Here is a 16,665-nt window from a genome sequence, read left to right on the forward strand (position 1 = left end):
CCAACATGCCAATTAGTGGCAGTTGTTTTGTGATGTATCTAGGAGATGGGCAGAGGCCACCAGCTCACTTCTCATAGGCCATCCAATAGCTGTTATAGGAGAATGATTTTTAAAAGGGTTTTTTATGCGTCTTAGACTAGTGCTACTGTAGGATGGAGATCGATTTGCCTTTTGCATTGGGTTCCCATACAGTCAGTGTCGTAAATTACAGTTTTTAGATGGGAATATTTTACTTTAAAAGCTCAAAAGTTGCTTTCAGGGAATATTCCCCAATATTTGCTTAAATATATGCCTATGAACACTAAAGCATATACCTGCCAAGAAACATTGGAGTTGGGTGAAATTTTTTGGCTGAAACTTTTTCACCAAAAATTGCAGATTGGGTTGTCTGAAACATTTAGTGAATTCGTGTGGATTTCAATTAATTGTTTCAGTCAAAAAAAAAGATATTGTTGGAACTGTTGAAATGAATTATTTTGACATTTTTCAAAACCGAGCATTGGAATTTTTCAGGCTACGCTGGTGGGGGATTTAAGCATCATTCAGAAAAGGGTACTGGTGGTGGCCATTATCCAGTACTCTCATGATTAGGATACTCACGTGGGAGGTGTGAGATCTGGGGTCAAGTCAAGAGTGGAGGATTCAAACCTTGGTCTTCTACATCCCAGGTGAATGCCATAACCACTGAACTATTGGACATGGTTGGGGGTGGGGTACTGCGAACACCTCCAATTTCTTCCCTGTTCTGTGAATCAAGCCCTTCATTTCCAAATTCCCTTTGCTTTTATTTAAAAAATGTAAATTTTAGGTCAAATGAAACAAGTTTAAACCAAAAGGAAACTTTTCTGATTTTTAAATTCACTGCATATTCCAAAAAATCTTGCCAGGAAACTAATTTTTTCCCCACAACTACCAAAAATACAAAAAAATCACTTACTAGCACAGCTCTAGCCAGAATGTCTGAGGGAAGTGAACATACTAGGGAGTGCAAATGAAGGTAAAACAGGTGGATTAAAAAATTTGAAATGGAAAATTTTTGGTAATTTTTGACCAGTTCTAAAAACAACTAAACTGTTTTTAATGTATGTTGAGCTTCACGTAGCAATACAAATGCATTTAAAGGGCCATTATCAACTTTGAACTTTTTAAAATTGATTCATTTCAAATATATAAATTTCTGATGAATCATCATTGAAATTGTATGTCCTGAAGTGGCTTTTTAAAAAAAGCACAAAGTTTTTGTTTTTGTGATTTTTGTTTTTCTGCTCCCTTGCTGTATAAAACAGTCACCTGGGCAAGCTGAGACTAATCATACTAGATAAATTTAGGTCTTTTTTCATTCTTCCTCTCTGTGCATGCGCCTGCCTGCTGTTTTTTGTTTCAGCTTTGCCACTTCTGTTAACAGAGAACACCCTCCTGCAAAGCCTGGAGCACAGTGTACATAAGAGCTCTTCCTCTAGAGCAACGGTTCCCAATCTGGGGTGTGCGACCCTCTTGGGGGGGCACCAAAGATTACATAGGGGTTCATGAGACTTCAGTAATATTGAGGTCATTTACCCCCCCAAACACCACACCAGCCAGGCGCAGCAGCTTCGAACTCCACGCCGGCCGGAGTGGAGGCAGCTCCCCGAAGCCAGCCAGGCACCTGGCCAGAGTGAAGCAGCCCCGGCCAGTCCACCAATGCTTGCCACCTCCATTACCCTCCATCCATGAGGGATGGGTAGAGGCATGTGTTGGTGGCTGTGTCAGAGAAGGCTTAGCTTCTTACTCAGGTAAAAATAATTTATTATTTATGTAATTTAATGTTATCATTATATGTGTTTATAGGGTTTATATGTGTTTATGGCCAGTGAGGGGTGGGGCATTGGGGGGGGAGGGGTGCATGTTTTTGTCCAGTGTTAACTAGTGGGGCTTTCACTCAAAAAGGTTGGGAGCAGTGGGGTCTAAAGCAGTGTGCAATCTATAATTGTCATCATGCTAGTGTCAGTTTCTAGGTAACTGCACCTGTATTTTCCTCTCTGTGGTTCTTCAAGGGCACCCACTTAAAGGTTTCTGGCTTCCAACTGTCACCTCTTCAAAAGTCTTGGTTGGAGACCAGCTTCTCACTTCCTTCTGACTGCAAGGTTTGAGGCTGTACAGCTCGCAGATCTACCCTGTGATGTGCCCAGCAAGCCAGTCTGCTTAAAAAGCACTGCCTGTGCTTTACTTGCTCTCCACAGCCTGTGAACAGTGTATTGCCAGTAGTTACAAATTACCACACAGCTCCTTCTAAGCAAACACATTCATTCTGAAGGTGAAACCATTACAGAGAAAGCATATCAAAACAAAAAAAAGAACCTACACACATGCTAAAAAGCTTACCAGAGGTCACTCCCAGGTGACAGTGTCAGTGCTTCAAACCCCGCAACTGGCTTTTCCCTGAGGTTACAAATGGATATCAATCTTTAGATCAGAAACCAGAAGGAAGGCCCTGAGTAAGCAGAAGGAAGGCCCTGAGTAAGTTTAAGCATGGGCTGTTTATCCAAAAACCCTTTTTGTCTGCTGGTTTCTGGAGAATCCAGTTTGAACCAGAATGTGAGCTTTTCCAGGAGGTGGTCCTCTCTGGAGGTGTTATTTGCCTTAATCATCTGCTACTGTTTTCACTTCATGGAGCACTGTATTAACTCTGTGGAGTGCACACTATCCCTGGCCCACAATGATACATAACCTTTCATGAACATAATACGATATGGTCTCTCAAACATATTGTAGAAAATTGTCCTATCTTTCGCAGGTACTTCTTGAGACAGAAAGTGCAACTGGGTGAAACTGACTCCACCAAGTTCTGTCAAATGCCGACAGTAAACACAATGGGGAAAAAATAAAGAAATACTTTTTCTAATTCATTTATAGTAATTTTGAGGAATTACTTGGACTTCCTGGAAGATATGCTGTAGTCAGACCCAAGTTATTGGGCTCAGTACAGGGCTAAATGGGAAAAATTCTATGGCTTGTGTTATACAGGAGGTCACGTTAATTGATCTAATAGGGATCAAATTCTCAGATGGAAATGATTTTTAAATTGAATGTGTCCCTTTTATAGACCATCAGGGCAGTTGGTTCCAGGTTCCGTGTTATTACTAACTAGCATTTATGTAGTGCTTTGCATCTTCAGAGTGTCTTATAAGTATTAAGAAATTAATTTCTTCCAAGTCAGAATTGGTAATATTCAGGTAAGTATTCATTAGACTCTAGTAGTCATGGCATTTTAGCTTAGGCCTGGTCTACCTGCTAGAAAATTAGGTCGGTTTAACTACGTCGGTCAGGAATATGAAAAATCCACACCCTGAACACATTGTTAATGTGCCCCAAGTCCCTGTATAGACAGAATTACATCAACAGAAGAATTTTTCCGTCGACCTAGCAGTTCCTAGTTGGGGAGGTAGGTTACCTACGCTGATGGGAGAGCCCCTCTAGTTGGTGTAGGTAGTATTTACACTGAAGTGCTACAGCAGTGCAGCTGTTAAGTTTAGACAAGCCCTCTCTCTTGTAGGGAGTGAAACAATATCTTCAAATTTTGATAGATCTGATTTTCTTCAGAAATTGTGACTGTTTCAGCTAGATATTTATCAAGAGATTTTAATATTTTTGTTATAGATAATTTTCTCATTTGTCCTATAGTGCATTGCCTCCTTGGTCTCTTAATCTTTTGATGTGGGAAGTTGGATTTTTTTTCAGCAATAGCATGGAATGCTACTCTTAGTACATAACCATAAAATATGCAGTAGTTTGTTATGGTGGCCATTAAAGTATCATTCCTAGAATGAGTGGTGATTCTAGATGAAGTCTGTATCTAAACGTTGTCAGCAGTGCTGCTTTGGCATTTGCCCTAAATTTGTATAGCTTATTACAGTTCCAAAGTAGGTATATCTCAAGTTACCTTCCAGCATTTTATGTGATCCACATACTTATAGTTCCAGTTTCTTTGGAGTCTAATATAAATAATGCAACCAAAAATAATGTACCATGCTTTATTTAATATTCATTATTATTTTATTGGTAAGGTCTTGAGTGCTCAATAATTCAGTTCAAAATATATCTTTAGAGTAGGCGTACTGTTTCAGAGTCTAATGCAGGGGATTGATATTCAGTAATTCTTCATGCACAAGACATAGATTGACCACTATAATAGTTTCAGATCTGTAAAAAAGATCCTTGTAGGTTGTTGGTTCTGACTGGTTTTTCTGATATTAAACAAGTTAGGAACTGGTTTCTAAAACTTTGAAGTACATTTGCAGTTATTTTTACATTTGCAGTTTAGGACTATTCTTTTAACCAAGTCACAAGACTTTATCGTTTTTTTGTTGGTACTTTAACCTTCCTTCCACAACATGTGACTATAACAGTGGTGTCAAATTCTGTGCGTCAGGGGCCCATATTCCATTGTTATTATAATTATGTGCAATGGGCTAGTAGAGTAAAAATTTAGAACTACATATTGTTGTCCATCCACAGTTGAACTCCCATGAATATCAATTGGAGGTTGGCACAGGGGGAAAAATGATCTTTATACAGTAACTGAACTTTTAATTATTTCCACCCTTTTCCCATTCCCTCTGTTAAAATGATCAGCTAAGGAAATATTTAATATTGTCATTGTTTAGCCTGGGAGTTAATATCCCAGTGATGTTAGGGTGTGGGGAAGTTCACACATCTCAGGATATGTCTGCATTGCAGTTGGGAGGTGCAATTGCAGCACATGTAGGTATATCCAAGTTAGCTTTAGTCAAGCTAGCTCATTAAAAATAGCAGTGTAACCATGGCCTCACAGGCTACTCTGGATTCCGAGCTGGCAAGCCCATGACACTGTGTCTACTTTGCTATTTTTAGCAAGCTAGCTTGATCAAAGCTAGAGTTGGTATGCCTGCATGTGTTTCAATTGCATCACCTGATTGCAATGTAGACCTACCCTTAGTCATTGTTTCTGATCATCTGCAGACTAGGAAAGATAATGTTGGTTATACTTGGTTTAGATCTGGAAGGCTGTATTCTCAACCATGAGAGCTAGAAATTCACTTTTCAGTTTGTTGTTTTTGTTTAAACTAAAGCTTAGGCCATGTCTACACTACAGTGCTTATGGTGGCACAACAGTACCAATGCATCTGTGCCGCTATAGGATGGCTTGTGTAGCCGCTCTATGCCGACACGAGAGAGCTCTTCTGTTGGCATAATGAAACCATCTCCATGAGCGGCGGTAGCTATGTTGGTGGGAGAAGCTCTCCTACCGACATAGCGCTGTCCACGCCGGTGCTTCTGTTGGTGTAATTTATGTTGCTCGGGGGTGTAGTTTTTTTCACACCCTTGTGCGACAAATTATACTGACAAAAGTGGTGGTGTAGGCAAGCCCTTAGATTGTGAACATAACTACATCAAATGGGCTGGGAGTTTGACCTTCTCTGTTCTATAACAGACTGCTTGGATTATTTAAATCCATGCATATACCAGGATGATCCAGCAATCCTGGTTTTATTCTGAGATTAACCAGATTTTTATACCGTACAACTGATAATGGTTGCTCTTTTTTCACTTACAGCCACAATTGAGAGTTAAATTAGGTTCCAGTGCTTCCATCTATGCTGATTTTTCTGAGTGGAATAATTAAAAAATATCTCTGTGCTTTACAGCCTTGCAGCCCAGTAATGATTTTTAAAATCTAGTAACAATAAACTCTCTACTGTTCTGAAAAAGAGCTGTCAATGCCTTGGACCACCTTGGTTGTTCATTTCCATATGTGTTGCATTCTTTAAAAAAAAGAAAAAAGAGGCATATACAGAATGAATTCCAAAGAATGGATTGAGACAGAAACAAAAGCTTGGGGCACCACATTCTATTTTCATAACAGTGATACCTCCCAAAGGGGATAAAGGAAGCATGTGCCATTTATGTATGTCCTTGTGTATTTCCTCTAATAGCGGAGTATGTCATTTTATAGAATTCATTGAATTTCTTACCATGTGTTATCTCCTCATTTTTAAAAAATAATTTCCTATTATTTTATGTGTAAAATTTTCTCAGTTTTGCCTTCATAGCTTGTCATCAGACTATAAAATAAAGTTTATATTAAGAGACAATATGAGAACTAATAGTAGCCTGCAATAAAATCTGTGTTTTCTTACGTTAGAGGGAATACTACTTTAACAATGCAGTTGTTGTTCTGCTCTTTGGATCTTTAGTATATTAAGAGTACTAGATGATAGTGGTAGGTGTGACTTTTTAATGCCATCTTTCAGCTTTGTTAAAGGTGTAGGTAGCATTCCACTGCAAAGCAATATAGACTTAATAGAATTTAAATTCTTAACCTAGATAGATATTTAGTGGCAAGTGACTTACTGCATTATTTGACATAAGTGTAACAATTATTTCTTTTCCCTCTCCCTTATAGTTGTCCATATTTGTCAGAGAAGATTACACCTGCTATTCCTGCAATAGGTGGAATCCTGTTCTTTTTTGTGATGGGGACCCTGCTGCGTACTAGTTTCAGTGATCCTGGAGTCCTCCCGCGTGCAACACCAGATGAAGCAGCAGACCTGGAAAGACAAATAGGTAACACAGAAGGTCTGTCCTTGTCCCTTCGCTTTCCTTCCAAGTGTGGATGTGTTGCGTAGAGGCAGAATGCTGCTCAGCTTGTGGGAGGACTAACTCTCATCTCAGCAGTAATCACTCTAAAATAGTATGATCAACTAACAAATAATACTGACTCCCCCTGAAAAGGGTCTGAGGAGTTCTTCAGTCAGAAGTTGCTAACCACAGTGTTGGACATGGAGAATGATAGTTTACTGCTGTAATTTATTATTTGTCTCTCCTCCATATATGATAGAAGGTTCTCTAGTGCACAGGAAAATATTTACATTTACATGGGGAGAAAAGTGACACAGGCATGCGAAACTTCTTAAATTCTTAAGAATTCTGCACCATCGTAAGCAACCTACCTTGAGTTGGGTCATATTTATTTCTGACATTGATGTTGTTTAATTATATTGTGTCTGCCTGAGGGCTCCAAATAGGAACAGGGACTGATTTGTGTTAGGCAATGTACAAGCACATAAGAAAGACATAGTCCATGGAAGGTTGTATGTCAGTGACAACAGTTAAACTTTTATTATATTTTATTCATGCAGAGCCAACACAACTATGGAGAAGTGAGCTAGATTCTGATATGACTCATACATCAAGACAATTATTTACTAAATCCTAATTGCAAAGTTTTTTTGCAATATCTTTTTGCAAATATCACAGCCAAAAATATGCTACTTGGCTGTCAAAGCCCAGGCTGAGTTTGCGGAGTTGCCCATTCAAAAATCTTTTTATTAAAGTAAAAAAACAAACAAAAAACCCCAACAACACTATTAATTTGATGAAGAATTAATTGGGAAATATACATGAAATGCCACAGTGCAATGTCAATAGTCAATTTTCAGAAGAAGCTACACTCTTGTAAGAACAGAAAAGACCCAAACTATCTGAAACAAATGATGACCTTATGACCTCTGCCTGTGTTCCTCTTTTGATGCCATAGCTGACTTTTCTTTCTCCAATGACAGTTGTGAAAGTATAAAAATAAACTATGAAATGTGCAAGTTTTCCCACATGGTGGATTTTGTGAGTCAAAAAATAGCCTTATAGAACCACAGAATAGCCCTATAATTGTCATTGTGGAATTTTTTGCAGTGTTTGAATCTTGAGGTTGCAATATGACTGAAATCCTAACACGAGTTAGTAACACAAGTGACTGAAAGGCTTAGTTTCAGAACAGTTGCAATTGGAAGAAAACTGATTGTATTGTAGATGGAGACACGAGTTTGTCATTGGCTTGTGTTTATTCTACAGATGAAATTGTATTTCAAAATATAGTAATCAATTAACTGGTCACTGTTGTTTTAGCAGTAAACCCGTGTTCCCTTTCAGCAGAAATGGAGGGTCCACAGCAGAACTAGTTAGGTTCCACTGTGCTGCATTGGGGGACGAGATGCAGGGAGTCTATATGGGGATCTGCCTTCCTACATACCAAAAGCTGTACGCCCCAGGCAATTCCTGTGTACCCCACCAAACAGTGGCATCTGAGTATTAACATCAGGTCCACTGGATTTGTAACTTGCTGGATGCACAAGCCCTTCTTCCTCCTACACTGTGCTCCCCATTTGGGGTAGGTGCAGCATGGTCATACAGCAGATCTGTTGCTCATAACCTGGTGTGGGGAGAATTATTTCTCTTAGGGATTCTTGGAACCCCATAGTCCGTAGCTGTTTTCTAGTCCTGGCTGACAGGAACATTTCTGCAAGCTAGGACCAGAGTGACCCAAGCACTGCACTCCCAATATATATATTTTTAGTCAGATTCAGACAGATTGCTTTTGTTAACTTTCTGTTGGCTGTGGCATTTTGGGTAACATAAAAGAAGAAAGGCCTAGATCAGAATTTAAGCACAGGCCTGAAGAGAAGCAAAATCTACATGAAATTACAGACAAGCTGCAGCCTCACTTCAGTCAGAATGTTTTAAGAAGTGAACATGAAACTTATTTATGCTGTGGAGTTAGTATAACTGAAGAAAATAGTGCATTATTCAAACAAGAACTGAGAGTTCTAAATGAAGGAGTTTCTAATACTCATAAAAACCAAAGATCTAGAAAACAGATGCCAGAGTTTAAATTTATGTTGTTGGGGAAAATATCAGAAGAGTTTCAAGCAGACTGATTTGAGAAAGTTTGTTTTTGAGTTTTTTGCCAGTGATATCACTGAAAACATTTTTCAAAATCAAAAACTGAGTACATAATGTGCTGATATTTTAAGCCAATTGCTGGGACAGTTGTTTTGTTTATTAGTAGAAAAATAAAGTCTCAGACCTGTTCATGAAAAGCTCAGGAAAAAGCTGACTTTTTCTTTAAAAAAAAAATAATAATAATAATAAATAAAAATAAAAAAAATGGAGTGGTCTGGAAACTTAGGAGAATTCAGACAGGTAAATTGATTACTGTATACGTACAGCTGAAAAATAAGGGACTGCCTGTTTATCCTGTGAGGTTGTCATTATTTGTATGTAAACAATTTAAAAATATTCTGGTATTCCTCAAAAAGCCATTTTGAGGTTGTGTTGTTTAAAGAAGCAAAGGATTTTATGTATTATTGACATGACTGTTTAATTTTATGTTGTATTGAATTGTCTTTTTAAGTAGTTTTTGCTTCAGTTTTATTAATACAATATTTGGAGAAAAGTACACTCTCTTTGCCTGTTTTAGTGCTGGAGCTGATGGTTATAGGAGAAATATTTGTATTTTCATTATAATAGAATTTAAAGGAAAATATATTTATTGAATCTTTAGAGTATTGAGGATGAGTACTTTTAATCAAGTAAGCTGCCCTCTGATACTTTGGAGGAAGATATGAGACAATGTTTCTTTTCCCCAGTGAAGTGTTTGTCTGAATCTGACCTCCCATCACCAATGGTTTAACTCTTCCAGTGGCTTCCAGGACTCCTAGTTTCCTTCCCACCACCTTTACAACTGTCAAACACAGCAACTCATCAGTTGCTAAACCCCCTTACTATCATCCTCTGACAAATACCCAGTTCCAAATGGTGTAATTAGACTTTTATTATACTTATTTCTGAAAGAGTGCAACATATCTGTATGACTTGAATAAAGAGTAAAGAGATTTAAGAATGTTAAGGCTCTTTTTAACCATTAGGATTCCTATATGAAAATTACTTGGAAATGGTGAATATTTCAATGAAAAAGTTATCACCTGGCAGCTGTAGGTTGTTTTTCGTTAAATGAATTTGGTCTCAGTCCAGTTCCCTATGGATAAGAATCCACATAAAAAAAACCACCATCACATTTGATGCTAATTGGCCCCCTTGTTGACCTTAGCAAAGAGACTTTGAATGGATATAGACACTGATCTGTCTGTTAAGAAGGAAGTCTCTTCAGATAATGGTTGAGGCATATTAGCAGGTCAGTATCGGGAAGGCTGTATCGTTACAGCTTGTTCTGTACTTGCTGTGAGATATGTATTTGTGCACACAAATTGGAAGTAAGTTACAGGTTATCCCAGGAAAATTCTCCCTTGGGATAAGATCTAACAAGTAAAATTTCAGGTCGATTGATTGGATTTTGGTGTTGTCAATGGGAGGAAGTTTGGTGAATGCCTCTTTTATTTGTATTTGATAAAAACTTATATTTGATACAGTTTAAATTATCTTTGGAAACTGAAAATGTGTGTCAGTTAAACTGATTGAGGCAGATTTATGATAACTGTCATTGTTGATTGCTGGAAAGAGCTAATTTAAAGAGCTAAGTGATTTCTACATTGAGTGTATTTTGATTTCTCAGAAATTCATTCCTTTGGTACTAAATTTTGAGACACAGTCTCTACAAATCGTGATCATGTGTGCCTTAACTGGAATTCATAAGGCATTTTCTCGAGATGTTTGTGTTGCCTCAGAAATGATCATTTGAGAACATTCTACCATGTGTGGAGCATTTGAACTTGTCTTAAGGGATTGAAATTCATTGTCTTTTAGAAATATTCTTGAGGACTCAAAGTACTGGTGTGAGCATCTAGGCAGAATGATGCTCAGCATTTGATAGTTAGTTAGGATCTTTGTGGCAGTTTAAGAAGCCTAAGCCTAATAAAAGATTGAGGAGAAAATGAAACAGAAAATATCAGTTCTTCAGGCCCACAGTCTCAGCATTCAGTTCTAAAAATTGTTGTGCACATAGAACTAAATTGGGAGTTGATAACATGTTGATTTGGAATTAGCTGCAGTATTCTTATCTTGAGAGGCATAGCACAGACTACTTCAAGAGTGTTGGAATACCAACAATTCTCTAAACTGTTGCCTGATAAGTTTCAGAGGAGGTTTAGCTATTCTCCAAATCATTTTTCCTCTTTCTTTGGTCAAGTGAACAAAAGAAAAACAAATAAACAAAAAACTTCTGAAAACCCACTCTAACAAAATTATAGAATGTTTTGTAGAGATGGTTTCTTTAAACCCAGATGTTACAGTTAGGGCACTAATAGAATTGGGGACATAGCCTATCATTTTCTTAATTTGGGATGTGGCAAGGAGTTGCAAACAAGTCCAGTGGTTGTTCCCACCCTCCTTTTTCTCCTTGTGTAAATGACCCCATTTAAAAAATAAATTGGAGAACCAGTGCCTAAAAGGAAAAAGAAATCTTCAGTGGGAATGAGTTGTGCTTAAATAGTAACTCTGGTTAATTCCCTTGTTTCTTTCCTTATTGGGGGAGGTTTGCTATAATAGCCAAGTGATCATTAATTGGGAGGAGAAGAGCTGATGCTTAAAGACTATGCTGATAATTAATATCAAATATAGAAGATTCTAGGGGATTATTCCTTGGACAATTTTTGAAAATTCAGTGCACTCAGGAAATAAATCCTCCCCCAGCAATGAGGAGGCTCTTCTATCTCTCATTTGAAAGCAAATGTAGCACAGAATAAAATGAAACAGGACAAAATAGTTGAGAATAATCCCACAAGATTCTGCAGTTCATCCCCCTAGCAAAGGTCTCTTCAAACTCTTGTGTCTGGTTCTGATTTTATCTTTAGGCAAAAATGTAATGATAATCCTGTTAAAAAAAAGTGCTACTGAAATTTACTAAATAGTTATACACCAGTAATAGTAATCATGAAGTTTTTGAGGAACCTATTCCAAGCAAAAACCTGTATAATCTATTACTCTTTTATGTTAAATGGTTGTTTAAAATCATTTTTTAAACTAAAAAAGAAATAACATTTTAGCAACTGTACATAAAGATAATACTGTTGATTATCTGAAAAACTGCAAAAGTGATTCAAGATGGCTATTAGAGGAGCTATCTTGCTGTGATGGTTCCCCTCACACACTCCACCCCATCTCTAGAGTCTGAGTATTCGGCAAGATAGATGAACAGGTGCACTTATAGCTATTTGAAGTTAGTACACTGATACGTATGCACTGTGATTATGTTGTCCAGTCCTTGTGGATGCCATTATATTAAAATATCAACTTTTATTTAAGGACTTTAGTTCATCTTAAGTACTTCTAATTTCAGAACAACAAATTAGCTCTGCAATTTTGGCAGCCAGCACTCATATGTGGAATGTTTAATTGCGTTCATGGTTTTCAGATGACTATGATAATAGTTGGTATGAGAGATATTTATGTAACATGTTTAAGTGTCTGTTCTTACTAAACAGAAAATGGCAGGAGCATAAGCAGACTTCGGATGTCAATGGAAGGAGCTATTGGCCCCTATCGAAGGATGCAGCATTTACTTTAAAATCCTGGCTAACTGGTGAAGAGAATAGCTTAGCTTTCTCATTTTCATTTCCATTCTCTGGAAACAAGATGTAAAATTAAAAAAGAATACAAGGAATAAAACTGTCCTGGATGAATAAAGAAATCCTAAAAGCTGTACGGGTGGAAGGCAGCATTATAGGCAGCGTGCTTGTGCTGCCTATTAGTGAGATTGCCTGAAACTACCCATTGAGACCCTGTTTTCAGTTGCTTAAAACTTTTCCAAACTTTAAGTGTTTTGGCTGAAAATGTGCATGTCAGGCGTTTGCATCAGGCTGAAAAATAATAGTTGATCATGTAGAATAAATTCCAAGGCCAGAAGGGCCCATTGTGATGATCTAGTCTTGGCCACTTGTATAGAACAGGCCATAGCACTTCCCTGAAAAAATTCCTAGAGCATATCTTTTCAAAAAATTATCTTGATTTTAAAAATGGCCAGTGATGGAGAATCCACCAAAAAACAGGTAAATGGTTCCAGTGGTTTATTTCCCTCACTGTTAAGAAAAAGTGTGCCTTATTTCCACTCTGAATTTGTCTAGTTATAACTTCGAGCCATTGGATCGTTTTATCTTTCTCTGCTAAATTGAAGAGCCCAATATAAAAAATGTATTGCCCACCTAGGTACTTACGGATAATCAACTCACCCCTTCTCCTTGTTCAGTTGAAGAGATTGAGCTCTTTGAGTCTATTACTATAAGGCATGTTGTCTAATCCTTTAATCATTCTTGTGGCTCTTTCTAGTTTATCTACTTTAAACACTTTCTAGTTTATAAACATCCTTCTTGAATTGTGGACACCAGAATTGGACACAGTATTCCAGCTGCAGTCACACCAATGCCAAATACAGTTAAAACAGCCTCTCTACCGCTGCATCATAATGCATATGCTTAAAGAGGTCAGATTAAGGTTGAATAGGCAACCTTAGGTTTGGCATTTCCTTACTTTTGAGTGCTTGACTTTGCAACCTTAATGTTCTTTATGTAATTTCCTATGTTTTTTTAAATAAAAAAACCAGGAATTCCATCATGTGACCCAGCTCGGATCACGAGGATTTGGACCTTTAGATCCACATCACAGACCTCTGCCACTTGAGCTAATGAGGCAACTAGTAGCAGTAATATGTCCTCCATATGAATCAGGCACTAAAGGGGGATTAGACATACACTTTCCTATCAGTAAATAGTTGTGAAACCCACTAACAAAGAATGCAGAGACTCAGAAATCCTGTATTAAGTTCCAGGTTCAGGAGGAGAATGTCACTGTGCTTTAGTGGTTAGAGATCCTTCTGCCCATGTCTTCCCACCCCAGAATCTCTGTTCCCCTTTCTGCCTATCTCCCTTCGCCTGCCCCTTTCCAATCTATTTTAAATTAATCCCACATTATCTGGTATGTGCAGAGAGGCAATTGCTGCTGTGGGAATTATAACTTGGAATTTCCTATCTTCTGTGCAGTTAAAATGTGAACCTTAATATTACTTTGTCAGTCATGCATTAAATTTAATTTGGAATAGTCTTCAGCCTATTTTTGATAATTGGAAAAAATATAGCGCGATTGGATTTAAAAAAAAAAATTAAAGCCACAAGAAAAGGATAACTGAAGTAAAAGGAATGAATTTATCAACAGGAGATCCCCTGATCTGAGGTGTGTCCAATATGGGTAGGAGAGACAAACAGTTCCTCATAAACGTTAATCTCTCTGTATAGCGCTGGTGTTGCAGATAAATTTCTAAAGAGATGCTCATGTCATTTTCCCCCTCCAACTTTAAAGGGCATATCTACAGTAAAGAAAGGAAAAGGAAATGCTTTGGATTTCTTCCATGTGTCTCTTCAGATCCTACACACATCCTCCCAAATTAATCTCTAAGACCATGTTGTTTCAAACCTGTTCACTGTTGTTGCTGTTTTCAACATGTCCAAAAGCTCTAAGAACTCAATGTTAAGCCACAGTTGTTAACCATCTCTAATGCTCATGGATGTACTACTCTGCCATTTCAGGTTTCTTCATTTTTCCCTTCCCTTCTTAACTACACTAAAGAGTCTCTGATCTGATCACTCCTGGGTTTATAAACGGAATTCCCCTCTCCCCCAACAACATTTATAGCACTGCACAACTGGCTAAGCAAATATTGTTTCAAGGACACAACTTGGTTGTGTTTTGCTTTCTTTCCAGAGGCAGAGTACCAAGTTAGTAGCCTAATTGTCTGATACACTATGGCTAAATTTATGAAATTTTAAAGATAAATAAGACACTGTTACTTGCCAGGCAGGTTTTCCAGAGCGCTCTCACCGCCATGCTTCCGTTTTCTCCTCACAATGAACCAGAATCTCATGACAGAAAGAGAAAATAGCAGCTTCATGTTTAACTGAATTCTAGAGTTCATAAAGATTATGGAAAGTTACTCATGTAATCTTTTCTTTTTTTCTAAATTGGGACATGTCTTCTCTAAAGGTCAGTGTAGTCTTTAGGTCAGTAACACATCAAAAGTTACTGTGGAATGCAAAAGTTAGTGGAATGCAGTAAGCAGCACTAATTCAGGTTTTTAAACCACATTCCCAGTGTTTTGTAGAGGTGAGAAGTTCTGTTGTTCTCCCCTGACACTGTAAACGAAAGAATGCCATTCTGCTGTTTTACACTCCTGGTTATCTAAATACTGATTTCCTACATGTAGCCCAATGTTCTTTGTAATTAAGCTGCACGTGCAGCATGGACTTAGATGGTTACACAAAAAGAGAACCTTCTTATTGTGGTAAGATCTGTTTCATATATTTATTTTTGTGCTCTTACAGATGTCAGTTCATTCATGAAGAATTTTGGTCACACTAAGTCTTTACTGCAGCAGAAAAAAAATTGATTGCTTTATCAGTATTTGTTTTAGGGCCAAATCCCTGTCCCTTGGAAATTAATGGCAAATCTCCTTTCACTTGGCCCTTGATGGGATCAGGATTTGACTCTTAATGTAAATTTTCCCAAAACATAAATTTCATTTTGGAAGAGGTAATGTGTCTCTGAAGAAAGATGTAAAATTTCCTTGGCTCTATGTTGTATCCAGCTTGAAATAAAATAACACTAGCACAAGCCAGGTATGTTCTAGGTATTACATGTTTAGTGCTTAATTAACTCCATATACATAAAATATATACGTAAGTGTGGTGTGGCCATGTACTTGAGTACATAAAGACACATACTATAAATGTGTATTGGAAAGAAAGAAAAAGGGTTTGGATAGTTTTGCAATAGCTGATACTGTTCAAAGCTATTCCAATGAAAATAATGGGGGTGATCCACTCCTCCTTTTGGGTGTAAACTGATCTATTTGCTGAAGGTCCTATTCATACTATGGCTTGAACTATGCTAGAAAAAACTGTGATCAAAACTGGTATCCAGCATTGTTCTACTAGACCTGTGCTTAACTGTTTAATATGGTGGCTGTTTGGTATAGCTGTAAGCAAATCTTTTTTTTAAACCATCATGTTATTCTTGACAATTACTTTACTGCATTACATTATTTACATTACATTATTATTATTATTATACATTACATTACATTATTTACATTACTGCATCTGAAGAAGAGAGCTGAAGTCTCTTGAAAGCTTATGTCTGCAAACATTAAATTTGTTAGTCTTTAAAGTACCAGAAAACTCTCCTTTTCTTTTTTTAGTGGTCATTGACATTTACATTCAGCATCATGTCAACTAGGTTTGATTAAAATGATATTTGGAAATGCAATCCCTCAAAATTAATTGGTAGAATAAGTTAATAGGGTATTCTAGAAAGGCCTATGTATGAAAGCACCCTTAATTGATGTACTTAATTATGTGCCTAATTTTTGAGCATGTGAGTTATGCCATTAAAGTCAATACGATTATTAACATGCTTGACGTTAGGTACTTGCTTAAGTATCTTGCTGAATCAGAGCCTAATTAGGGCTGATAAATTCAGACTGTTACACTTTCTACCACAGTCTATTAGTCTGTCTTTGACACCTAAGGTCAAACTCTTACCTGGCTATAACGACATTAAGGTCAATGGAGTTCCACCAAGGATGAATTTGATTCTTTATGATTAAAGTGTAGTGCCAGCATATTTGTGGTAATGTCATTCAAAGTATGGTAAAAGTGTACTTAATTGTCTCAGTTGTAGTAATAAAAATAAATGATATAGTATCTCTTTATAACAAAAAATATTGTGTATATATTCTGTAAATAATCTCTTCTGGTCTTAATTATATTATTTTTGTTGCTGTGTGGTAAAACTTTTCATTGTTGTTGATGCTGCAGCCCATGATAAATGATGTCTTTGTATAGCAAATTTGTAAAATATTCCTTGTTGCTA

General features: G+C 37.2%; 1 protein-coding gene across 8 annotated transcripts in view; it reads left to right on the forward strand.

The window, feature by feature from the left end:
• ZDHHC14 (zinc finger DHHC-type palmitoyltransferase 14) overlaps positions 1 to 16,665 on the forward strand; it is a 219,287-nt gene that overhangs the window by 84,027 nt on the left and 118,595 nt on the right. For 6 of the 8 annotated variants that reach the window (XR_010918667.1, XM_067542473.1, XM_067542472.1 and 3 more), the window contains exon 2: positions 6,422 to 6,594. Coding sequence is in view for 7 of the 8 variants with exons in the window: in XM_067542473.1 (XP_067398574.1) it covers positions 6,422 to 6,594 (173 nt within the window). In the remaining variant the exon portion in view is untranslated. The remainder of the gene's footprint in view (positions 1 to 6,421; positions 6,595 to 16,665) is intronic. The other 2 variants (XM_067542468.1, XM_067542470.1) reach the window with 1 other exon arrangement.

The sequence above is a fragment of the Emydura macquarii genome, unplaced genomic scaffold, assembly GCF_026122565.2.
Source record: "Emydura macquarii macquarii isolate MOO-44397 ecotype Brisbane River unplaced genomic scaffold, CSIRO-AGI_Emac_v2 contig_705, whole genome shotgun sequence".
Lineage (NCBI taxonomy): Eukaryota > Metazoa > Chordata > Testudines > Chelidae > Emydura > Emydura macquarii.